Genomic DNA, 25,878 nt, shown 5'->3' on the forward strand with positions numbered 1-25,878 from the left:
ATTCACCTTTTTCATGTTTGATACTGGCAATTTGGTTTTCTTTTTTTTTTTTTTTTAATCAAATTAACTAATGGTTTATTTATTTATTTTTTCCTATAAGGCAGTTCCAAGCTCAATAATTTTCTTACTTCCTATTTTATTAATCTCTTCTTTGATTTTCCACACCTGTCATTTGAAGCACTATAGGGCTGACAGAGCCCAGGGATGAGTCTGGGATTTCCTCTTGTCCTAGTATACAGCCTATCCTTGGTCTCTGAAGTACTCTACACATGAGCAATGTCTAACTGAACTCTGTGTCTCTAAGATCAGTTTTCCTATGCTGACTTGAGCTGACCTGGCAGAACTTTTTGGAGATGTCCCTATCACTGCATTTCTTAGATGTGCGGAGGAGTTTTACGGAGAAGAGCTGGGCTGCACCGCTTCCTGACACTTGGCCATCTTGGTCTCATTTGTTCTCCTAAAATATCAAACTCCATTGTTCTGTTTAAATACTATTCTCCTTTTACCTCTTTAACACAATACTTTCAGTTGTTAAAATATTCCCCATTCATTCTGAACAACAATAATAGCTAACAGAAAGGAACTGAAATACATAGAATAACCATTGCATAGAAATAAATTATATTGAAAGTTAGAGTAATATCATGGTATAAATATTTTTTGTGTTCTATTCTTTTACTAACCTCTCTCATCACCTCCCCATTAAACAATGAGCTCATTACAAATATGAAAAATAAACTTCAAAGCTTTTCTGCATTTGAATCTATGGGTGGGACAGGCTGCAGCCAGGGCACCACATGCCTATATACTATGACACAACTCTGCCAACTTATTTCCTTTTGTTTTTTTCCATGTTTGCTAGTCTGATGGTTATGAGGCAGAACTTTGAAGTTGTCATAATATGCATTTCTCTAATTAGAGCAATTTTTTATGTGGCTGTTTAAAGTTTGGACTCTTGCTTTGAAAACTACCTGTTCATATCCTTTTTTTTTTAAAATTTTATTTTATTTAATAATAACTTTGGATTGACAGAATCCATGCCAGGGTATCATATCCTTTTATTTATGGATTATGGAACAATTCTTAAGTCTTATACATGTGAATCAGTTTCTAATATAACTTGGAGAAAACTAATGCAAAATATTTTCCTGTCGTTTTCCTTCTAATTTTTGATACATTTAGCTGTTTTAGCAAAAACTTAAGTTTCATATAATCAAAAGTGCCCATTCCTGTCACTTGCTAAGTAATGAATTCTTTCCCTAACTAAAAAGTTTTTCCTGTTTCCACTAATCTGTTACGATAGGACCTTTTATGTCTAGGTCATGTATTCTTTAGAAACTTATTTTAGTTTACAGTGGGATGCCAGTCTAAACCTCATTTTTGCCTTGCTATCCAGTTTCCCCAACAGTTTCTCTTGAACAGTTGATTCCTTTCCCCAATAACTGGGTCTTTGAATTGAACAAACAATATATTCCTCTGTTTTTGCCTGATTTATATCTAATCTGTTCCACTGATCTATCTCTAATGATTACTGTAAGTTTTTTGAAATTTAGTACTGATAACCCTTCCTTCTCAATTTTTACCCTTGATATTCTTGATCTTTTATTCCTTTGCACCAAATTTCATTATGATTTTTTTTCTAGTTCTATAAAATATTTCTTTGCTGGTTCAATTGGGACTGCATTGAAAAAGTAAGTTAATATAGGCATGTTTGGGATAGTGTTTATTATATTGACTTGACCTTTTCATAAGCAATTAATGATAATAAAACAATTAAATAATTCTTCAATTATTTAGGTCTTTATTTCTGTAAAATGTCTTCTAGTTTAATATAAATCCTGGTTGCAACTTAGACATACTTGCAAATATATGCTTCTGTAGATATTTTAAATGGAATTTCACTTTATATCTATTCCTCCTGGGTTTTTTTGATAACACAAAGGAATGCTAATAATTTTTATAGATTTGTTGTTTCAATTTCTTGGTAATTTTAGGTTTTTCTAAAAATTCATCATACTTGCAAAAAGCAATAGTTTTGCTATCTCTTCACCTATGTTATTACCTCAATTTCTTTTTTCCTGTCTTATTGCAAATAACTTTCATTTCTAGCACTATGAAATAGTAGAGAAAAAGGCCTTTTTGCTTAATCTCAATTTTATTGGGAAAAAACCAAAAACCTAATATTTCTCCATTACAACCTTTGCTCTTTGTACTTCATTTGTGTTTTTGGTAGATTCTGGTTTTTAATTCATTCTGCTATTTTCAGGCACAGTCACAAACGTTTGTTAATTGTGTATCTCTTGTCATTGTATTCTCTTTGTTTTTATGGCTCTTTTCATAATAATAGTAAAAAAGTTTTCCTGATACTTGTGATCATGATTTTAAATGCCTCCCTTTGTCCCAGTTTCCTCTTATTTCCCTTCTGAGTTGAAAGTATTTCAACAATGAGATGTGTGTACATGTAAATGTGTGTAATTTTGTTCTATCTTTCCTGTTTGATTCAGATAAAAGACTGATAGGATTCCTGTTCCTTCTCATTTCCTTCTCTTCAATCTTTTCATTATCTATTTCTGTATCACACAAGTGATTTCCCTCCCCTTCATTTGGTCTTCAGTATTGTCCCTTACACATTTCATGTGTCTTTTTGTTCTTCAGTATTGTCCCTTACACATTTCATGTGTCTTTTCCTAAGAAAGAAATCATCCAAAGACCATGTCATTTTTAACCTTTTCTCTGACCTTTAAAGACACTAGTTCTAAGACTTTTCTTTTTTTTCTCTCCTGTTAACATGTGAATAATTCATCATAAACATGCGTACCTTTTTAGTTTCTTTTGGTAGCTGCATTTCCATTTGAAAATGTTGGCTCAGTTTGAGTCTTTTTATCAGGAATGCCTAGAAATATTCTATTTTATTAAAAACTCATTTCCTTCCCTGTAACATTACACTTAGGTTTGCTGAATAGGCTACTCTTGATTTTAAACCTTTATCATTTTTGCAATATTATATTCAGTCATCCCATCATTACTGCTGACCAGTGCTAAATGTGATGTGAACCTTATTGTGGCTTGTTGATATCTGAACATCATTTTTGGCTATTTGTATTTTTCTTTGCTCTGAAAGCTTTCTCTTTTGGCTCATTCCTAGGTATTCATAAATAGTATTCTCTATTTTTACTTTGTCCTCTGGCTCTAAGAGTTCTGGGAAGTTTTCTCTTGTAATTTTTCGAAATATGGCATATAGATTTTTTTCCCTGATAGTTTTCAGACAGTCTGATAATTTTCTTATATTTAAAATTTTTCTTTGATTATTTCTTGTTGTCTCATTGAGTTGTATTATCTGTCCCAATCTAAATTTCAGGGCATTCATTCTTCATTGAGACTTCTCACCATCTGTTCTAAAGGTGTCCTTGCTATCCTTTCCACTCTAGCTTTTCCTTTCTGTACTTTGTTTCACATCTTTCAGGTACTCCTGCAGTCCCTTTAGCCAGGATTATTTTTTTCCTGAGAAAGATATTATTTGGACTTTGAGGCAGTTATACTACTCAGGATTTATTCCTGGGTATTTTCTCCAATACATTTTCTCATATAATTCAGACTTTTCCATGGTTTATTCATTTCATCCAACTCACTATCTAGTTTTAGGGTTAGGGGAAGGATGAGGAAGGGCACAGATGTACTTGGATCAAACTGTGAAACAAAGTCATAAGCAGTGCTTCCTTGTTTTTGAGTACAATAGGACTTTTTCTTTCAAAACCCTAAGGCTTTGCTCTTGACCATCTTTCTCTTTATATAAATTTTCCCTGGGGTATCACATTGATCACTATTGATTTTAATGATCACCTATATTCAGAAGACTCCTCTATGAGCTGAGAGTCACAATGACACAGTTCTATTTGCTAGTTGGTCTTTTCCACCTTGAAGTACAACAAATACCTCAAGATCATAGGCCTAAAATTGAATATACCTTTCATACAAAACCTGCTTTTTATTATTTCCAATGATGAAATCATCACCCTTTTTACTCAACTTCAGCTTAGTTAATGTCCTTTTCACTCATATCCAGGCAACTGCCCAAACCTATCAATTCTACTATTTCAAATCAATCCCTTCCTTTCTACTTGCACTGCCAATATTCTAGTTCTGGTCTTCATTAATTCTGGCTTGGATTACCAGTAAAAAACCAAACTGGTCATCTCAACTACAGTCTATCCTTATTCTAATCTACCCTTTATACTGCTGATGGATTACCTTTTTAAGGCACAGTTCTTATCACTTCATTCTCTTGTTATGCTTAATAGGTTTTTACTGCCTAACAGATGAAATCCAAATTGCTTAGCCTGGCTATTTGTAGGCCTCCAAAATCTGCTTTTCCAGGATCTCATACTATACTTTTTTTTCCTCCATTCAACATTCTGACCAAATGAAATTATTTACTGTTTTTTAATATCTTTTTGTTTTTATCTTTGCATGATTAAAACAGACATCTGTTTTCCTTATTCCCTTTCCTCTTTCTTTCTGCTGAAATCTCTCCTTTGTTTCAAACCTGAACTTAGCTGACATTTCTTTCATAAGTCTCTCCTATATCTTCACCCCTAGCTAAAAAAAAAAAAATCTCATCCTACTTGAGTTTCCTATAGATCTTGGTTCTAACCTCCTTTGCAGTTATATTAGAATTATTATTCTTTATATTTTTATACACATACCTATAGGTTGCTTTTACAGCAACCTATATATTTTACCTTGAGGGCAAAGCCTATTTTATTTGATCACTGCAGTTTCAGTAACCAGTACAGCGTCCTGGATATCATAAATGCCGAAGAAACATCTTTTAACTAGGAAACAACATACCTTCCTGCTGACTGCAATTAGAAGACATTCAGCTGCTCCTACTTGAAGTTCAGGTTCATTCAGAAGCAAGCATAGCATTTCCAGGAGTTTGCAATTTTCAGCTGTAATATGGTTCATGGCCACCCAGTCAATGTAGCCTGCCAGGGTATTGAGTGCTGCTATTCCTACCCTGCAGTTAGCCTGGGCCTAAACAGGAAAATAAATATGCAAATGAAATAATGCCTCTTAGCTAAAAAGATTTTTACTCCCTCCTTTTACTCCAGAACACTTTATCTCAACCACACTATACCTCATTGTGAACACACATACTTATATGCACACATAAAATATTCTGCCTTTAACTCTTTGGAGCTATACTTTTCATCTTTGTAGTATAACTTCCTTGCACAGAGTAGATGTTAATTAATGTTTGGTAAGTCTTAGTTACAGCTGACTCATTTCTAATTTTACTTGAAAAAGATGATTCCTTTTATTTCTAATAGTTGGCAGGGAATTTAGAAGTTTCTTCCTCAAATACAGATACTTCAATGATGGCAGTTCTATAAACTCTATAAATTCATATTGATAATTATTGTCAACAAATCTGTTTTCCCAAGTGGATCAATAGTGACACCTTTTTTTGTTGTTTGCCTTTTCTTTCTTGTAGATTTTCTCCCTTTGTTCTGATTTTTCTTTTCCAACATGATTAATGGAAAATGTTCAAAACAATGGTACACATATAACCTACATCAGATTGCTTGCTGTCTTGAGAAGATGGGAGATAATCAGGGAGAAAAAAAAAAATTGGAACTCAAAATCTTGTAAAAATGATTGTTGAAAGCTACCTTTTACATGTAATTGTAAAAATACTATTGAAAAAATAAAACAAGACAAATAAAAAACCCCACAACAACAAAACCATGTTTTCTCAACAAATTCCAAACAATATACTTTTATCTAAGACTAAAGAAACAGAGATCTGTGAGATGATTGGTTGACACTGCCGAAACCAAGTCCTCCATTACCTAGAATTACTTCTAATTATTACTTATAAATGCACATACTAAAGAATTTTTCTACAAGGATTCTAAGCTGTTTCCCTATACTCTATACTGCTTACCTTTGGCTCCAAGGAAGTATCTGTTTTCTGGGGAAAGGGAAAAAAAAAAGGAATAAGGATCTACTTCATCACAGTAAATGATTGTGCAACAATCTTCCTTATTTCCCCAATCCAAAGGTGAAAATCCACCTTTGAAAAATCTTGAGGTTTAAAATCTATTTAATACATTTTATTCTTTATCCCTCAGGATAATGCCCTTCTGAAAAGTTATAGTATTGGAAGCGAAACTATGCTACATTTTAGTAACTTCCAAAATATATTCAATTAATAAGTATGTTTAAATCTATATTGTATATAAACTAATAAGCAAAAATTTGGATTTTTAACTTTTCATCACCAAAAGATAAAATTTATTTCATCATGAATTCTTCCTCAACAACAACAAAAAAGAAATAACTTTTAACTCTGTGACCAAATTCAACCATATTCAACTAAAAAATATGAAAACCATTCTGTTGGGTTATGGAAATAAAAATGATAAGACAGAAATGAAAAATACTTCCTGCTCTCAAGATTACAAAGAAAACAGGTTAGCAAATTCAAGATGATTGGATGACAGCAAATGCCAAGAACTAGGGATTTTAGAAAAGACAAGAAAAGAAAAGTAGACAGTATCCAGACAGAAATGGGATGCTGAATAAGACATACATTTTTCTAACATGGCTAAAGAGTGATTCTGTTTTGCTTGAATACATGATATTGTTACAAAACTTTTACTTTTTATTTTTTTTTAATATGATGAAAGAAGTGGGAAACTAAGAATCTTAAGAGTTTCCCTTTTTCAAAAAAATAATAAAAAGAAGAGCAGAGGAAATTACAGGCAACTAGGACAGCTTTGAAAAGTTACATGATGGACCAATTCCAATGGTCTTATGATGAAGAGGGCTATCTGTATTCAGAGAGAGGACTTGAGGGAACTAAGTTCACAACATAAGGTTTTTACCTTTTTTATTGTTGTTTGCTTGTGTTTTTTTTTTTTTTTTCATTTTTTTCCTTTTTGACCTGATTTTTCATGGCACAATTAGAACTGCACATGTTTAACATATATTGGATTATTTGCTATCCAGGAGAGGGAGTGGGGGAAGGAAAGGAAAAAAACTTTGGAACACAAGGTTTTACAAAGATGAATGTTGGAAATTATCTATGCGTATTTTGAAAATAAAAAGCTTTAATCAAGAAAAGTTATATGATAGTTTTATCATGTTTTAAAAAGAAAAACAGGCTCAACATAAGAGACTCAGAATTTCATGTATAATCCTCTTTTACTTTACAACATAATGATGGCTCATTTTATATAATATTCACTTAAATTAAGGATAAAAAAATAAAAATGTAAAAAAAGATAGATGCTAACAAATAAATTTAATCCTGAGGGAAGATGGGGATTTCAAGAGTTAGATATGAAGGGAATGCCTTCCATAAATTTGGGGAAGCAGGGAAGCATGGAAATAGAAAATGGGCTGAGTTAGGGGAATGGCAAGCAGGACAGTTTGGCTGATATGTGAAATACATAGAAACATGGGAAGAGGTAGACTGGACTGTGGAACCACACCCATAAAACTGTACATATCTTTTGGTTAAATAATATACTATTTCTATGCCATAAAGAAATCAGAGAAAGAGGTAAAAGACCTATATATTCAAAAATATTTATAGCAGCTCTTCTTTGTGGTGGCAAAGAATTGGAAATTGATGGGATGACAATCAACTGAGAAATGGAATGTGACAAAATACTATTGTGCTGTAAGAAGCAAGGAAGGAAATGGCTTCAGAAAAACCTGGAAAGCTTTGTATAAACTGCTATACAATGAAGCAAGCGGAACCACAAGAAAAATTTACACAATAGCAATATTGTAAAGATAATCAACTGAAGAACTTAGGAACTCTAATCAACACAATGACCAACCACAATTTCAAAGAACTTAGGAAGAGTTTCAGAATATTATTTGGGCAGTTGTGTGGAAGATGTATTTGAAAAAAGCCTAAAGATCAATCAATGCTCAATTAATAAGCAGTTACTATAGTTTAGGCTATGGACTGAAAGAATGAGTTACCTTGGAGTCATTTGAGTGGAGAAAGTGGAATGGATGGGAGATATGATGCAGATAGAACTGATGTGACTTGATGGATGATTGGATGAGAGTGAGAGGTTTGTAAACTTGGGTGACTAGATGGATCATAGTGCTTTCAGTAGAAACAAAGAAGTCTGAGGAAGATGTAAGCCGAGTTGGGGAATGGAAGAAGATAATTAACTCTGTTTTAGATATGTTAAAACTTTGAATTGGGGATATAGACATTCCGAATGCAATTGGTAATAAGGAACTACAGATCAGAAGAGATTAGACTTAAGATATATAAATTTGGGATTTCTCTATATGGAAATGAGCGACCCCATGGGAACTGATGCAATCACTAAAAGCAGGTGGAGAAGAGGACCTAGGGCTGAGTCTTAGAGAATACCGATAATAAGGGAACAGGAAATAGGTGAGGATCCAGCAAAGGAGAATGAGAAGAGATCAGAGAGAGAAGAATTAGGAAATAACAATTAAAAAAAAAAAAAACCACACCAAAAAACTCAAATAACAAACCTGAAGGAGACTCTCCTGAAGAGGTGGTCCTCAACAGTGTCAAAAACTGCAGGGATGTTAAGAAGAATGAAGACTGAGAAAAGTCTATTAGATTTAGCAATTTAGAGATGCATGGTTTTGGAGAGAGCATTTTCAGTTGAATGTTGGAGCCTGAAGTCAAGACTGCAAGGGGATGAGAAATGAACAGGAGAAAAGGAAATGAATCTAAGTGGTAATAGCTCAAAGAAAAAGTAGGGTCAAGTGAAGGGTTTTTTCCATGTTTTTGTATTTTTTTAAGCTTGGGGACCCCAAAAGAGCATTCATTACATAAGAAGAGATTCAAGATTAACAAGAGAAGATAGGATGCTTAAGTGAAAACAGGATCAGGATTCCTCAAAGACTTGGCTTTTGCAAAGGGCCATATCAATCTAGAACAGGAACAGTGCGAGAGATTCCCAAGTTATATAATAGGGGAAAAGAAGCTCATGTCAGATGGCTTCTATCTTCTTCAAAACTTTTCACCAACAATTAATTTTGTTGTTGTTTGGTCGTTTTAATTATATCCAAATCTCTGTAATCATGACTCCATTTGGATTTTTTTTGGGAAAAGATACTGGACTGGTTTGCCATTTCTCCAGCTCATTTTATAGATGAGAAATCTGAAGCAAAGACGATTAAGTGACTTGCTCAGAGTTAGAGTTAGTTAAGTGTCTGAGATTGGATTTGAACTCACGAAGATGACTCTTCTGACTCTAGGCCCAGTACTCTATTCACTTTGCCACATAACTGTCCCATGCAATTATAAGAGTAAGATACATGTTCCTTTTACTAGGGGAATACTGATAATGAGCGACATCTACAGGAGTGATAATATGATGGATAAGGTCTCAAAGTATTGCCCCTAACTTTTCTCTTGCTGCACTTCTACTATTTTCTTTGATTTTCCAGGTCTTTGGTAGTGGACAAGAGTAAGAATGACAGTACATGATACTTGTGCCTTACGGTCAATCTCATTCTTAATTAATGTGCAATCAATTATGCTAAGCACTATTTTCCAATATCTAAGAATTGTCCTAATCTGGAAGTGGGAACAAAGTTTGAGTGAATTGCAACATTCTAAATGTATAGGAGATGAGTGTTGCAATTGCTAGGGCACAACATTCAAGTAAAAGCCTTAGAAAATGAAGAAATTAAAACGGAAGGCACAGAAATATCAGGATCATAAGTTTAGAGCTGGAAGAGATCTTATAGATCAAGTCTAACACACTCAAATAAGAAAAACTAAGACATGTGACTTACTATATTAAAATTCAGATTTTCCTGACCACATTCATTCTACTTTATTGCCTCTCCCTATTACTTGCTCTATGTGGCATCTATTCTATTGTCCCTTGCTCAACCACAAGACTAGGGACTATAATTTTGGATATTTTGGATTTCAAAATATCTGAAAACTACTGTCCAAAGCTCAACAACAATACTAAATTTGGAAGGTGAAGCAGATTATCCTTAAAGAATACATTTTAAAGATAATTGAAAGCCTTTCCCTTAAAACTGAAGACTCTAAATATTTAAAATAAAACAGTTCTGCATTCAGTGTATTTTTCTATCTTGTCCCAGTTCTGTATGTTGAATTCTCTCTCTGGCCCTGGAATTACCACACTGGAAGTATTCTCTGTCCCTGTAGCCTCTCTCTCTGATTGGATAGTTCTTTCTTATGCCTCTCAACAGTCATGTTTCACTTCTAAGCTCAATTCAGGACTTCTTCTGCCATCCTCTTCTCTCTCTACCTTTGCAACTTCCTTTTACCTATATTTTTCTGTTATCAGAATATAAGGTTCTTGAGGGCAAGAAATATTGTTCTTTCTACTTGTGTTTATATTTCCAGTGCTTAGTACAGTGCTTGGTACATAAAAAATACCTGTTAACTTACTATCAAATTTATCCCTAAAATTACCCCAGAATGACATTAGCACAACGGAAAACTGCAATCAATAAGCAGAATTTCCAGATAATGTTCATAGACTATACATTTTGTAGTGTTGAAATATCTTCTTTCTCGTTGTATGCCAATTTATCTAGTCTAAAGGATTCCACTATCAAATGAAAAATATCCTCTAAGTCACAACCACATCATTATACTTCTCAGACTATAAATAAAACTTTACGCTAGGGACAAAATAACCTATATTCATAGTTCACAACAGGCAATTAATTCAATTTTGTAATAAATAAATCATAATAATCTATACTTTCTAGAAAGCTGGCGAATCCTCAAGGGTTATTTAGTTAATAAACCCCACCATTTCCATTCTGTCAGTGGGCTAAGCTTGTGAAATTTAAAAACAAAAAACAACAAAAAAGTTTTCTCCCTTCCAAGAGGTCTTAAAATGATGTTTTCTCTGAAATTTTCCTTTAAAACCATTCATTAGTAGTGGCAGCTGGGTGGAGCAGTGAATAAAGCATTGGTCCTGAATTTGGGAGGATATGAGTTCAAATTTGACCTCAGACACTTACTAGCTGTGTGACTCCAGGCAAGTCACTTAACCTATCTCAAAAAAACAAAACCCTCTAGTGTACAGCCTATAGATCAAGATATCTGGAAATTAAATGAAGTAAGATTTGTAAGGTGCTTTGCTAAATACTTATTCTCTTTTCCATCCCTTCTTATACTTAATCAAATGGCTAATAGCACCAAAGTTTTACAATGCTAAAGGAAATAACTAAAATTCTCTTTCATTACAGAATGTTCTTGAGTCCCAGAAACTAGGCAATCAAAATGCCTCTTCCCACTAAAATCACCTATAAGGATTAATGAGAAGACAATATTAAGTTCATCCCTTCCTGCAGCGTTGAAGTCTCAGCAGAATAAATACCAAAGTTTAACAAAGACTAAAGATGAGCTCAACAGTTTTCCTACTCTTGGAAAAGAATCAAAGAAAACAAAAGACCAGGATTAATAAGGATTAATGCTCATGAATTTGATGAGCATACTACTTCCACTATCAAATAATAAACATTAAAATGTCAACCAAATATTAAATATCTAGTTAATAGTACAGTGATTTGCATGCAAGGGGTATTTAATGGTTATTCAAACAAATCTTTATCTTTACAGCAAAGTCTAGGTTCCTTACTGAAAAGGATTTCTTTCCCCCATCAATTCCATTGTTTGGACACTAAATTTTAAGGAAGTCATTTCCAGTTCATAAAATCATAAATTTTGAGCTGGAAGAAACTTTTGAGGTCACTGAATCCAACCTCCTCATTTTATGAATGAAAGAACTGAAGCCCAAAGAAGTTAAATGATTCCCTGAGAGTCAGAGAGCTACTAAATGCTTGAAGTAGAATTTAAACCAAAATCTTCCAGACTCCAAATAAATTCTTTATTAACTAGTTTATTTTGCCTTAATGAAAAGGTTTTTGCTTTCTTTATCCATTCTTAAGAGACTGTATCCATAAATGCTTTACCACCTCCTGAACACTTGCTGCATCTCTGGAACAAGGGAATTCCTCTTACCATTCGCCGATATTTGTTCACATTCTGTTGAAGGGTATTAAGTAGAAAGCTGAATATCTTTTCCATGTTCTGGGTTAGTGTTTGCTGGATGTCCCTTCTTCTCTGAGGGGGTAGTGTTTGAAAAGTTACTACATCTTCTGCCAGTCGAAGAAGGATGAACATCACTAGCTCTGTCTGCGTTTCCTAGAGCAATGAAAATAAATAAGGTAAATCTGACTGTACTGGGATTTCTTGTAGCTACCTGCTATTTCTAGCCTGAAATTTTGGAAAAAGTGTAACAGATCACTATAATAAATTAATCATGTGTTTCATTCATATTCAAATGAGCTATAGTTGTTTTTAAAGAAGATCTTTTAGAGACTAAAAAATAAGTTGGGTGTTATATTTCATACCCCTTGTTTGGAGAGGGTGTCCAATTCTTTCAACATGTCGGGCCAATGCTGTGGCCATTCACGCTTAATCATTTCCACCACAATTCTAGATAAAACATCTTTAATGTGACTTTCTTCATCCAAAATATTTTGAGTCCCCTGAAAAAGAGCCAATACATATATAAAATCATTAAACAATAAGAGTACAGGAAAAAAACAGGGTTATTTTTAGCTAAATAAAAGAACATATATGTCCAAAGAAGAATATAAAGAATTTTATAATTCCACCATGATCTCTTCTCATAAATTCACATAATAGTTCATCAAATTATAACTGGTGCTCAGAACCAGGATGGTTTGATACTTCTCTTTATTTAAACATAATAGAATTTCTCCTCATACTTCTTCCCTTCTGTTTTGGGGAAGAACAAAAGGAGTGAAATTTAGTATGGGAGATGGGAAGTGAGGAGAGCATTAAAAAACAAACCAAAAAAAAAAAAAAAAAAAAACTAAGTTAGGAAATAAGATAGAAGATTTGATGTTTGAAATATAATCCTTCATTAACAGTTCCATTATAGCTATATTCTCACTGAAGTTTAAAGGTACTTATTAAGACTTAGGTTGTTTGTATATTAAATCAGAGAAACTGCAATCAAAGTGAGAATTTTTACTAACAAGAATGAAAACAATTTGATGACAAAAAGAGCCAGGGACATTTTTCCCTCCAAGGGTTTGGTCAAAATTGATTCTTTTGATTAAGCCTACCAATACAAACACCTTGCATAATGTAAACTATTAGTATAATAGTGAAAGAAAGCAGAAAAATGAGTGCACTGAATTTTAAGTCAGATCTAAAAAGTTTAGACTCAAACATAAGAAATGGTCATTTAAAGAAGTTAATATTATATGAGGTAATGATGAAAACTTTAAATTATTCCTGCAACATTTACGCACAGAGCCCTTTGAATGGCATTTATGAAGCACTATTTAAATACAGTTTAAGAAACAAGACTGGTTTCACACATTTATAGTAATTTGGGAAAAAATACAGTTTTTATAGGGCTTGCTCTGCTTAAAATAATTATTTCACTACTACCAAAAAAAACCAAAACCCACAGGCAGGACCTTCTTCCTTTGGGGAATAGAAATACCAATGTCCCTGCCCTTCTGTCCTCATTCCCCATCGCAAAGAATTGTAAAATCCCTATAATGTTATCTAATTCTGTGGAACTGGTTAATTTATGACACAAAAAATTTCACATCATATTCCCCAAATAATTTTTTTAATAAAGCTGCATCTCAGCCTAATCTACCCTTAGTAAAAGTTTTCCAAATACTCATTACTTACACTTGATATCAGCCCCATGACATTGTTTTTTAGAAACACCTTTTCCAGGCGAGACATGTTATTCCACCGAAACCTGGCCAACAAAAAGGAGAAATGCAACAGATGTATTATGACAAAACACGTGAGTATTTTTTTTTGGGTAAAAAAATAGTATTGTTCCCCAACCTCAATGATCCATTAAAGACTTACTCTACTGATAAGTGTACCTTTCTATAAGCATACAAATATTTTTATTCTGAAGATTAAACTTCAGAGACTCTATATTAGGCACACAACTCCAATACCAGAATGACTGAGAATAGATTTTAATATGCACAAAAGCTAGTAGTGGGAATCCATGTACACAAATCCATGTACTGTTTCATTTTGATGGAGGTAAAATACACACACACACACACACCTGACAACGGTTCTGAATGCATAACTTTGTTGGCTATTAAGATATTTACAATTCTAGTATATATCTAATTTAGTGTATAACACCAACTGTTGCAATGGGAGTTGGCCTAGGGAATGAAGACTAAAATTAGGAAGCTGGCACATGGGGGTCTTAGACATTTTTGGATTATGCTATTCTATCATAAATTAATTGTTCATGTACTCTGAACTGAATATTATTCTCAAAAGGGTCATGAGCTACAGAAATGTAGAACCAAAGGGACCACATTGAATTCTGAATATTTACACAATCCTTTAATGTTTGCAAAATGCTTAACTCATATCATGCTCCACACCCTACCAATCTCTCCTTGAGGTAGTTTTATACTATATGTATTAGTTTTATTTTACAGAAGAGGAAATTAAGGCCAAGATTATGTAAAGTGCCCATACTCACTCAGCAAGCTGATTTTAAGTCCTATACTCTTTCTATTCTATGTCAGGGAACCTCTTTGGAGAGGATTTTGTCCAGTAACAAGAAGACTACCAGAAGACCACTAGGCATAAATCACAAAAAAACCCCCCAAACCAAACAATTTTTATATTCAGAAGGTTCAATGGAAAAACTACAGGCTACATGAGGCCAGAATGATCTCAGGTAGGTAAGAGTCTCTTACTTGACAACATGTTCCAGGATCTGAAGGCCAAAGTGTCTAATTATAGGAGTTTGTGTTTTCTCAGCCAACTTCAGACCACATGGGACACAAATGGGACACTTTTCTTTAAACTCTTCACAAAACTGGGGAAGGAAAATAGTTACAAGCTTTTACTAGCAGCTGAGAAGTAAAAAAATATGAAAAAGACTATATTTGATACTGTCAACATATGACCACGGAAAAAAAAACATCCTTTATTAATTGCCCTTATATTAAGATATGTTACCCCAGCCAAATAGATTAAAAGAATAAAAATATTAAGAGATCCAGTTATTTCTGATTTCACTTCTTGTACAGAATTTATGTATTTTCCCCAGAGTGAAGATTAACATTCATAATCCATCGTGAAGTAGAGAAGCAAATTAATTATTACTTGTATATGTTAATCAAGGAGCAAGAAGTGTTATTCTCCCCCCTCCCAGCTTTAAAAATATTCATGGTCATGACCCTCCTTCCCCCATAAAACCGAAGACCACTTCCACTAAATGATACTGTCACTGTTTAAAAAAAAAAAAAAGCAAAAGAAGCTGAATTCTAAGCAAAAGAGCCTAAAACATCACAAGCTAAAATTCTAGAGCTCCGAGTTGTGCTTAGAGGGTAAAGGGTGGGAGACTCGATATGAGTAATGTAAGAATAAACAGGGAAGACAAACTGGGATGCTTATAAATGACATGAAAGGAGTGTCAGAATGAAAAAGTCTAGGCAGGGAAAGGGACTGGGGCTGCATGTTTACAGGTAGTTGAGGAGGGAGAGAAGAGATCACATAGAGTGAGATAGCTGTGTTAACCTGGGGGTGGGGAGGGTGGGAGGGTGAGGGATGTGTATAACTAGATGGGGTACATAGATGGGGAAGGAGGTGGGATCACTATTGTGCCCGATTTCTTGGAAAGAAGGGGGGATGGGCAAACGCTGAAATCAAGCAAGGATGGGGCGTGGGAGAATAGCTGGCAGCAAGGCCCGGAGGGCATCGTGGTGGGGAAGGGGCCTGGGAGCGGCCAGGCATATTCGGGCCTTGGGGGTGAGGGGGACACTGAAGAAGAGCTGCTGAATAGGGGTGTCAGGGAGGGCAGGGGGGAGGGGTTCGTAGGCCGCGTGGGCCCCAGGCCAGGGCAGAGCCACGGGCCCGGCGTCCTCCGCGCGTGGGCAGCGGGGGCCGAGGCTCCTCCGCGTTGGTGCCACGATCCTCCCCTCCTCCCCCAGCTCCCCAGGCTACCTTGAGGGCCTCGAGGCGGTAACGCTGGGTGGAGCTCGGGTCCATCATGACCGTCACCGCCCTCACCAGCTGCTCGCATATAACGTTCACTTCATCCGTCGACATGGCGAGAATCCCCCCAGTGGGGCGCGCGCCGACCCCCGGAGCACGAGGCAACCACTGCTATACCCGCAACCGGGGCGGCACCACGCAACAGCGCCCGGGTGGGACCCGTAGAAGACAAGAGCAGCAGAGCTACAAGGGAGCGAGAACCAACCGCTCCGAGTGGGGGGGGGGGGGAAGAAGGAGGAGGAGGAAGAGGAGGAGGAGGAAGAGGAGGAGAAGAAGGAGGAGCAAAGTAGAAGGGTAGGAGAGAGGGAATTCACCCTGCGCACGCGCTGCTGCCCCGACACGGCGCTCGCACCCGGGCCCCGTCACTGCGCGTGCGCTCTCTCGGGGGGAGTGTGGAGAGGGTGGGTCTTTGGCCTTCAGAGGGTGGGGGTGATTGGATGGAGTTTAGTGTGCGGGAAGCGCGAAACCTCAAGGCCGAAGTGCGCAGGCGTCTCAACGGTTTCCCGCGACCGAAGGGCCAGTGCCAGTCTGGTAGAGGTTTGAAGTGCGTCTTGGTACGTCCTTCTAGTCGGTTGAGATCGGGACTTCTTTGGCCGTCTGACAGCCGGCACCAAGGAGTGATCATCTTCGCGAAATCTCGCCAGTCTCTGAGCGTTCGGGAAGCTGCGCGTCTCCTGTCAGGCAGGCGGTAGGTGCTGAGGACAACCCCCTCCTGACCCCAGCTCCATCTCACCTCCAGTGGCGAATCTCGGTTGGAGGCGTTCTCTGGTACGTCCTTCGTTTTGGTAGAGGTATTTGTAAGTTCTATCTTGAGACAGCTCTTGCGGAAACATGTCGCCTTGATTCTTGGTTTCACGGAACAACTCTTGGCTGGTGACACTTTTCGGTTCCAGGGTAGGGACCCGGCTGCTCCTGATCCTGGAAACTGAACCATCCCTGTGTATTGGAGAATTTGAGATTGAAAGTCTGGAAGAGTAAACAGAATCACGGTTGGATCTGATTTGATCGCCTTTAGGAGTGGGGGTGGGGTGGGGGGATGAAGGGGAGGTAGGGGCAATGTCTTAGCTGCCCAAGTAATGGTCACACCCTAGAACTCCGAAAATTGCCTATGCTACTTACTTGGATGTTATAATCACCTGAAAAGGATCCCAGCTGATTATTTTTTCTCCGGGAATAGATTGAAGCAGACGTAGGCATTTAGTGATGGCACAATTCAGCTATGAAATATTAGTCTAAAGTAAAGTCCATCCTTAAAAAAAATAAAGTGATTCAAGAATGATCATCGATATCAGCGTTAGTAGCAACTGGAAAGAAACTTCCTCCAGTGCCTGTTTTTGTGTTCTGTACCATCTTATTTACATATTGTATTCACTAGTATTTACGTCTCATATCCCCGCTTCCATTTGATGACATTCATCCATTCTTTTATTTTAAATGCTTTTTCCCCTGACAGTCTGATTATTTTTTGTTTCTGAATTTCATAAAGTTGCTACTGTAATCCACTTTACAAGGTTATTTCTGTTATATGTCAACTTAAACTACAGATGTATTACATCCTCCTTTAGCCATTATTGCAGTGAATTAAAATGAATTTCCTTTTTTTCTGTCAAGCTTTTCAAATAATAGAGATAATCTTAATTTTCGTAATCTTTTTTGTGCTTCTCCAAATCCTGAGACATAGCATATCTTTTTCAAGTTGAATTTTATTTTCTGTTCCAGAATATTGTCAGGTGAATTAAATATCAAATTTGAAATTCTGAAAATAAAGGGGATATTAATAAAATTGAAAGTAAGGAAACTATTGAACTAATAAAATTAAGAGTTGTTTTTATGGAAAGAAAACAACGCATAGATAATCCATGAGAAAAAGGAAAGAAAATCAAAATGCTAGTATCAAAAATGAAAAGAATGAACTTTCCACCAATGAAGAGGAAAGCAATAATTAGGAGCTATTTTGTCCAACTGTATGCCAATAAATCTGATAATCTAAGTGAAATGGATGAATATTTACAAACATATAGATTGCCCAGATTAACAGAGGAGGAAATAAATTACTTAAATATACCATTTTTTAGAAAAAGAAATTAAACGGAACTATTAACTCCCAGAATATGGTTGGATGCTTAAACTATGGTTGGGTGCACAACTGTCAATCTCTGTCTCATATACATTTATACTACTTCCTCTTTGTTCACTTATGTTTCCTGCAGTTTTCAATTTAGTACTTCCTAACTACTCTGAAATACTTGTGCATTGTTCACTCTGATTTTCAGATTAACAACAGTGAGTGTTAAATGTCACTAACCTTGTCAGTACTAGATCTTATCTGCACAATTATCCTTTTTTGGTTTTCCATTTCCTTTGTCCTCAAGTAATTTAAGCTTTCCTCTCTAGAAATACCATCTCATTTCTCTTATCTGTGTTCTTGGGCTTATCCAAGATCTATCCAGGAAGAATATTTTGTTTTTTCCAATTTCATGTAAAAACAATTTTTAACATGCATTTAAAAAAACAATTTGAGTTACAAATTCCCTTCCTCTCATCTACGTGAGATATCAAGGTATTTAATACATGTACAATCATATAAACTGTCAGGCCCTATCCAGGGAACCAAGCTTCAATATTTTCCCCTAGCATGCTTCAGCTTCTCTGATAGATGATAAAGAATGCGTATGTTAGTGATTCAGAATTCATTATGTTTCCACCCAAACTCTATCCCCTTCTCAACTTGCCTTTTTTTTTTTTTTTTTGTATAGAGGCTTATCCTCCTGGACAATTTGTTTTGCAACTTCAGTCATCAGCAATTCTTCACTCTCCACCTCTTTTCCAGTCAATTTCTAGTCAATTGCCAAATTCCTAGGGAAAAAAAAAAAACACACCCTGTTTGGCATTTTAAAACCACTATAATCTAAACATAGCCAACTCTCCCCCTCCCCCCCTTCCCCCGCAAATGAACATTATTCCCCTTCATCCTTCAACCAGCCAAACTGGCCAACTTGTTTTTTTCCAAACTGGATATTTTCATAGGCAAATATCTCATGTCCTGAATATACTCTGTCCTTTCCTCTCCCTCTTAGGACTCATAGCCGGCTTCAAGGTATAGCACCAAGGATTTCTCCTGAGCAGTCTTGATTGATTTCTGCCCTTTTCTAATACTCTTCTTACCTCATACTGGTTGTTTTGTATTTATTTTATGTTCACCATTCTGTGTACATGTTTTTTGTCTTGAAATGAAAGCTCCCTTCTTAAGGGCAAAAGTTGTTCATTTTTCTTTGTATGCCTAGCATAGCATCCTGCATATCTTTTCCCTTAATAAATGTTTGTTGACTTGGCACAGTGCTTAGAGGACTGGGCTTGGGATCAGGAAGACTGGTCTTCCCGAATTCAACTCCAGCCTCAGATGATTACTAGGTGTGTAACCCTGGACAAGTTGCCTACCCCTTATTGGTCTCTCTTTCTTCATCTATAAAATGAACTGGAGAAGGAAATGGCAAACCCCTCCAGTATATTTGCCTTACTGATTTCAGGATATATATTTTTAAATTTTGTAATAACTTTTTATTGACAGAACCCATGCCAGAGTAATTTTTTTACAACATTATCCCTTGCACTTGCTTCTGTTCCGATTTTTCCCCTCCCTCCCTCCACCCCATCCCCTAGATGGCAAGCAGTTCTATATATGTTAAATATGTTGCACTATATCCTAGATACAATATGTGTGCAGAACCGAACAGTTCTCTTATTGCACAGGGAGAATTGGATTCAGAAGATAAAAATAACCGGGGAAGAAAAACAAAAATGCAAATAGTTTACATTCATTTCCCAGTGTTCTTTCTTTGGGTGTGCCTGCTTCTGTCCATCATTTATCAATTGAAACTGAGTTAGGTCTCTTTGTCAAAGAAATCCACTTCCATCAGAATACATCCTCATACAGTATCGTTGTTGAAGTGTATAATGATCTCCTGATTCTGCTCATTTCACTTAACACTGATTTCAGGATATTATAAAATTTATAAAGCACTCTACTTTCTGTAGCAAAATACATAAGCTGAAAAAAGTCATTCATATTCTGCCCAGTAGAATTTTAACTGGCTATTTTGTGCAGCATTAGAAAGTGATATTTTAAATAATCCATGAGAGAATCCAAGTCTTTGCCATGCAGGATTTAGTTAACTAGAATTTAATGAAACTAAGGGAGAGTGGGGGTGAGAAGGAATTTCCCAATATGGGTTTGTTTTAGTTCTTTCAGCCCTTTCTAACGCAAGTTTTATGATTATCTCTTCTTTTTTCTTGCGGAGCAGTTAAGGATAAGTGACTTGCCCAGAATCACACTGCTAGTAACTGTTAAATGTCTGGTCAAATTTGAACTCAGGTCCTTCTGATTCCAGGACAGGTACTTGGTCCTATCTAGTTGCCTTAAGCTTTATGATTATTAAGAACCCACTAGTTGTAGCTTTATATGAAAGGCAGAAAAAACTCCTCTTAGGATTACATGGAAACCTTCCAAAATATTTTTCTTGCATAGTATTCTTAATAGTTTCCCCAAATGAATTAACATTTTTTTCTTTCTTTCATTAGCTATTGTTAAGAGTGGCTGTTACATCAAGACTTAGTTTCTTCTTTATCTATTTTGCTCTTGGCTTAGCTTTAGTAGAAAGGAGATAAAATTGAATCTCACAGATAAAACCAAAGGCTAAAGTTAAGCAAGTTTTATCTTATTTCTCCTACAACTTTAAAAGAAATTGTATAACCACTGAAGACATGATACTGTACTAGGTCTGTTAAAGAGCATAATTTTTACCAGTGCTTCTGATAAATTGAATTTTTTGAATAAGCATTATCAAACTTAATATGTTTTATGGTTATCTTTCTGCATTGAAAATTTTTAGAGCTGGATTTAAAAATCATCTAATTCAGTCCCTATATTTTACAGATGAGAAAACTGTTTCCTTCTTTACCCAATATCCATCTTTTACAACCCAAACCCTATATTATCTCTTATGTAAAGATTTCCCCAATGTCCATAGCAGGTAAATTCTTCCTCTTTATGTCTAATGCTTTTACGTTCTTTATAATATGCTTGTAATATTTTTAATTATGGTTATCTGTTTTGGGGTCTTAAATGTTCTAGACTTTATTAATTCATTAGGTCCTAATATCACACAACTAGTTGGTGACAGAAATAGAAGTAGAATTTCTTTTCTCCCTCTCATCTACCACACCATCCTGATTTTTCTTGCTTATTAGGCAATATTCCTATTCATAAAAATTCTAAATTACTTGAAAAAGGTTATATTTATCATACTGTATTCAATTCAGGAAACATTTATTTAGGCTTATGCCATGTGCAGAGAGTGGTGCTAGGCCCTAAGGAAATACAGAGTTTACATAAGACATTATTTCTACTAGTCTAATAGGAGGATAAAGGATGGAAGAAAACAAGCATTCAGTGCCTACTATGTGCTGTGCTAAGTGTTCAACAAATATCTCATTTGATTCCCCTCAATGATCTTGTTGTTGTTATTATTATCATCCCCATTTTAGGGTCAAATAAACTAAAACAAACAGGATAGGTTACTTGACCAGGACCAGACAGGTAAGAAGTATCTAGCTAGAATTTAGGTTTTCCTGACTCCGCGCCCAGTTGTTTAGATACGTGAAAATGTTTTCATTTCTCCTCCCAACTTTTCTCTGGGAAAATATCCCCTTTCTTACAGCCCATAAGTTCCCTTTGTTGAGGGCTTTCAACCCCCCACCTCTGGATGTATTTCAAAGAATTCTGCATTTGGAGTCAGAGGACTAGGATCTAAATCTTGACTTTGTCATTTATTATCTGTGTGACAAATCAGTAACTCTTCTGGGACTTAGTCTCATCTCTAGAATGAGATGTTTGGACTACATCGTCCCTAAGGCCCATTCTATCTCTGAATCTATCCTCTAACCTTGTCAGTGTTCTTTCTTAGTCTGCCTACTTTGTACCTTATTCTGCTGTTTATTCCTCCTTAGGCTAAGGCCTTGTCATTTATAGATAAGTGCATTCAAAAGATGTAAAGCACATCACCAACAAAACCCAACAGCAAGAGATACAAAGAGAAATTCCATTCAGAATAACTGTTGATACCATAAAATATTTGGGAATCTATCTACCAAAGGAAAGTCAGGAATTATATGAGCAAAATTATAAAAAAGTCTCCACACAAATAAAGTCAGACTTAAATAATTGGAAAAATATTAAGTGCTCTTGGATCGGCCGAGCGAACATAATAAAGATGACAATACTCCCTAAACTAATCTATTTATTTAGTGCTATACCAATCAGACTTCCAAGAAAATATTTTATTGATCTAGAAAAAATAACAAAAAATTCATATGGAACAATAAAAAGTCGAGAATCTCAAGGGAATTAATGAAAAAAAAAATCAAATGAAGGTGGCCTAGCTGTACCTGATCTAAAATTATATTATAAAGCAGCAGTCACCAAAACCATTTGGTATTGGCTAAGAAATAGATTAGTGGATCAGTGGAAAAGGCTAGGTTCACAAGACAGAATAGTCAACTATAGCAATCTAGTGTTTGACAAACCCAAAGCCCCTAACTTCTGGGCAAAGAATTCATTATTTGATAAAAACTGCTGGGATAATTGGAAATTAGTATGGCAGAAATTAGGCATGGACCCACACTTAACACCATATACCAAGATAAGATCAAAATGGGTCTATGACCTAGGCATAAAGAACGAGATTATAAATAAATTAGAGGAACATAGAATAGTTTATCTCTCAGACTTGTGGAGGAGAAAGAAATTTGTGACCAAAGATGAACTAGAGACCATTACTGATCACAAAATAGAAAATTTTGATTACATCAAATTAAAAAGCCTTTGTACAAATAAAACTAATGCAAACAAGATTAGAAGGGAAGCAACAAACTGGGAAAACATTTTCACAGTTAAAGGTTCTGATAAAGGCCTCATTTCCAAAATATATAGAGAACTGACTCAAATTTATAAGAAATCAAGCCATTCTCCAATTGATAAATGGTCAAAGGATATGAACAGACAATTTTCAGAGGATGAAATTGAAACTATTACCACTCATATGAAAGAGTGTTCCAAATCATTATTGATCAGAGAAATGCAAATTAAGACAACTCTGAGATACCACTACACACCTGTCAGATTGGCTAAGATGACAGGAAAAAATAATGATGAATGCTGGAGGGGATGCGGGAAAACGGGGACACTGATGCATTGTTGGTGGAGTTGTGAACAAATCCAACCATTCTGGAGAGCAATCTGGAATTATGCCCAAAAAATTATCAAATTGTGCATACCCTTTGATCCAGCAGTGTTTCTATTGGGCTTATATCCAAAGAAATACTAAAGAAGGGAAAGGGACCTGTATGTGCCAAAATGTTTGTAGCAGCCCTGTTTGTAGTGGCTAGAAACTGGAAAATGAATGGATGCCCATCAATTGGAGAATGGCTGGGTAAATTGTGGTATATGAATGTTATGGAATATTATTGTTCTGTAAGAAATGACCAGCAGGATGAATACAGAGAGGACTGGCGAGACTTACATGAACTGATGCTAAGTGAAATGAGCAGAACCAGGAGATCATTATACACTTCGACAACGATATTGTATGAGGACATATTTTGATGGAAGTGGATTTCTTTGACAAAGAGACCTGAGTTTCAATTGATAAATGATGGACAAAAGCAGCTACACCCAAAGAAAGAACACTGGGAAACGAATGTGAACTATCTGCATTTTTGTTTTTCTTCCCGGGTTATTTATACCTTCTGAATCCAATTCTCCCTACGCAACAAGAGAACTGTTCGGTTCTGCAAACATATATTGTATCTAGGATATACTGCAACATATCCAACATATAAAGGACTGCTTGCCATCTAGGGGAGGGGGTGGAGGGAGGGAGGGAAAAAAAAATCGGAACAGAAATGAGTGTCAATATAATGTAATTATTAAATAAAAATTAAAAAAAAAAAAACAATATTGTATGAGGACATATTTTGATGGAAGTGGATTTCTTTGACAAAGAGACCTGAGTTTCAATTGATAAATTATGGACAAAAGCAGCTACACCCAAAGAAAGAACACTGGGAAACGAATGTGAACTATCTGCATTTTTGTTTTTCTTCCCGGGTTATTTATACCTTCTGAATCCAATTCTCCCTATGCAACAAGAGAACTGTTCGGTTCTGCAAACATATATTGTATCTAGGATATACTGCAACATATCCAACATATAAAGGACTGCTTGCCATCTAGGGGAGGGGGTGGAGGGAGGGAGGGAAAAAAAAATCGGAACAGAAACGAGTGTCAAAATAAAGTAATTATTAAATAAAAATTAAAAAAAAAAGATGTAAAGCAAAGTTCTATATGCAGTTCAAGGAGGAAAAGGTTATCAACTGAGAAAAGCCTTTGAGTTCAAATCAACATTTATTAGCTACATACTATGCTCTAGGCTACAAAGATAAAAATGAAACAGTAATTACCTCTAGCAACTTACATTCTACTGGAGTGATACAATATATACACAGATAAATAAATGAAAGGTAATTTGAAGAGTCAGAACACTTAACAGCTAGGAAGAAGAGGGAAGAATTCATGGTGGAAGATGACATGAACTGAACTTTGAAAAAGTTAAGAATTCTAGAAGAATACCGGAAGGAAGTGGTGTAATCCATTCACAGGGGAACAGTTTGTTAAGATTCTTTGAGTTAGAAAGAAGATTGAATTCACAAAGCAGCAAGTTCTAGGTTGGCTAGAACATGTAATGCTTTAAGGGTAATAAAGTGAAATTAGGTTTAAAAGATAGAAGGGAGAGAGATTGTAGAAGTTACCTGGGTAATAACTTGTCTTTAATAATTTTCAATCCAACATTGCTAATAGGCCAGGATGAGGAATTTATATTAGAATGATTACTTTGTCAATTGTGTGTTGAATGGGAGTAAATAGAATAGGGGAAAGAGAAATAACTGAGAGGTTGAGAAAGAATCTATTATAGTAATCTAGGTGAGCATTCATGAGAAATCAAAGTTAGATAGTAGTCTCCAAGTCAGAAAGAGACAGTTGTGAAAGATATTGTAGAGTTAGAATTAACAGATCTTGATAACTGATTATAACTGGAGGAGGAGGAAAGTGAAGAGGGAAAATCAAGTATGATTCTGTGATTATGAACCTCGGTAGCACTCTCAACAGAAATAGGAAAGTTTTAATGAGAAGATTATCAGATCCATTTTTGTTCATGTTAAATTTGCAGTGAGATATCAAGTTGCAGATGTCTAGCAGATTGTTGAAACTGTAGGTAACTGAAATTCAAGAGAGAGTGACTGAATATATAGATTAAGGAATAATAATCTGAGGGAAATTCTGTTGAAACCATGGGAATTCTGAATTATATAACCCAAACCCAGAAAGAAGAGAACCTATGATAGATCTTTGAGAAAGCTTGCCTTTAGGGGTTGGTAAGAGTACAGAAACCAGTGAAAAGGTTAGACTAATGATTATAGATGTAAATGGATAACCAGGAAAGTGAGCTTCCTGAAGCCAGAGATGTGAAGATCTATAGAACAAATGGTAAATGATGTCAAGAGCACTTGTAAATTGCTTCAGAGGTCAAGCATAAGAGTTAAAACAGACCACTGGGCTTGCCAGTAAGGAAGTCAGTGGTAAGAAAAGATTCATTTAGAGTTCATGGGGGTGGAAACTTAAGTTGCAGAAAATCGAGGAAAGAAAACAGATA

General features: G+C 35.6%; 2 protein-coding genes across 5 annotated transcripts in view; one reads left to right on the forward strand and one right to left on the reverse strand.

Annotated features, from left to right (window-relative positions):
* XPO5 (exportin 5) overlaps positions 1–16,314 on the reverse strand; it is a 58,481-nt gene extending 42,167 nt beyond the window's left edge. The window contains exons 1-7 of one of the 4 annotated variants that reach the window (XM_051997020.1): positions 16,061–16,314; positions 14,809–14,930; positions 13,754–13,826; positions 12,427–12,564; positions 12,035–12,217; positions 5,948–5,974; positions 4,849–5,034 (exon numbers count right to left, since the gene is read on the reverse strand). In XM_051997020.1, coding sequence (XP_051852980.1) covers positions 4,849–5,034; positions 5,948–5,974; positions 12,035–12,217; positions 12,427–12,564; positions 13,754–13,826; positions 14,809–14,930; positions 16,061–16,165 — 834 coding nt within the window. In that variant the 5' untranslated portion in view covers positions 16,166–16,314. Of the gene's footprint in view, positions 1–4,848; positions 5,035–5,947; positions 5,975–8,535; positions 8,661–12,034; positions 12,218–12,426; positions 12,565–13,753; positions 13,827–14,808; positions 14,931–16,060 lie in introns of those variants that run through there. The other 3 variants (XM_051997021.1, XM_051997022.1, XM_051997023.1) reach the window with 3 other exon arrangements.
* Positions 16,315–16,623: 309 nt separating this feature from the next.
* POLH (DNA polymerase eta) overlaps positions 16,624–25,878 on the forward strand; it is a 46,575-nt gene continuing 37,320 nt past the window's right edge. Inside the window, exon 1 of the mRNA XM_051997040.1 lies at positions 16,624–16,879. The gene's annotated coding sequence lies outside the window, so the exon portion shown is untranslated. The remainder of the gene's footprint in view (positions 16,880–25,878) is intronic.

The sequence above is a fragment of the Antechinus flavipes genome, chromosome 4 (genome assembly GCF_016432865.1).
Source record: "Antechinus flavipes isolate AdamAnt ecotype Samford, QLD, Australia chromosome 4, AdamAnt_v2, whole genome shotgun sequence".
NCBI lineage: Eukaryota > Metazoa > Chordata > Mammalia > Dasyuromorphia > Dasyuridae > Antechinus > Antechinus flavipes.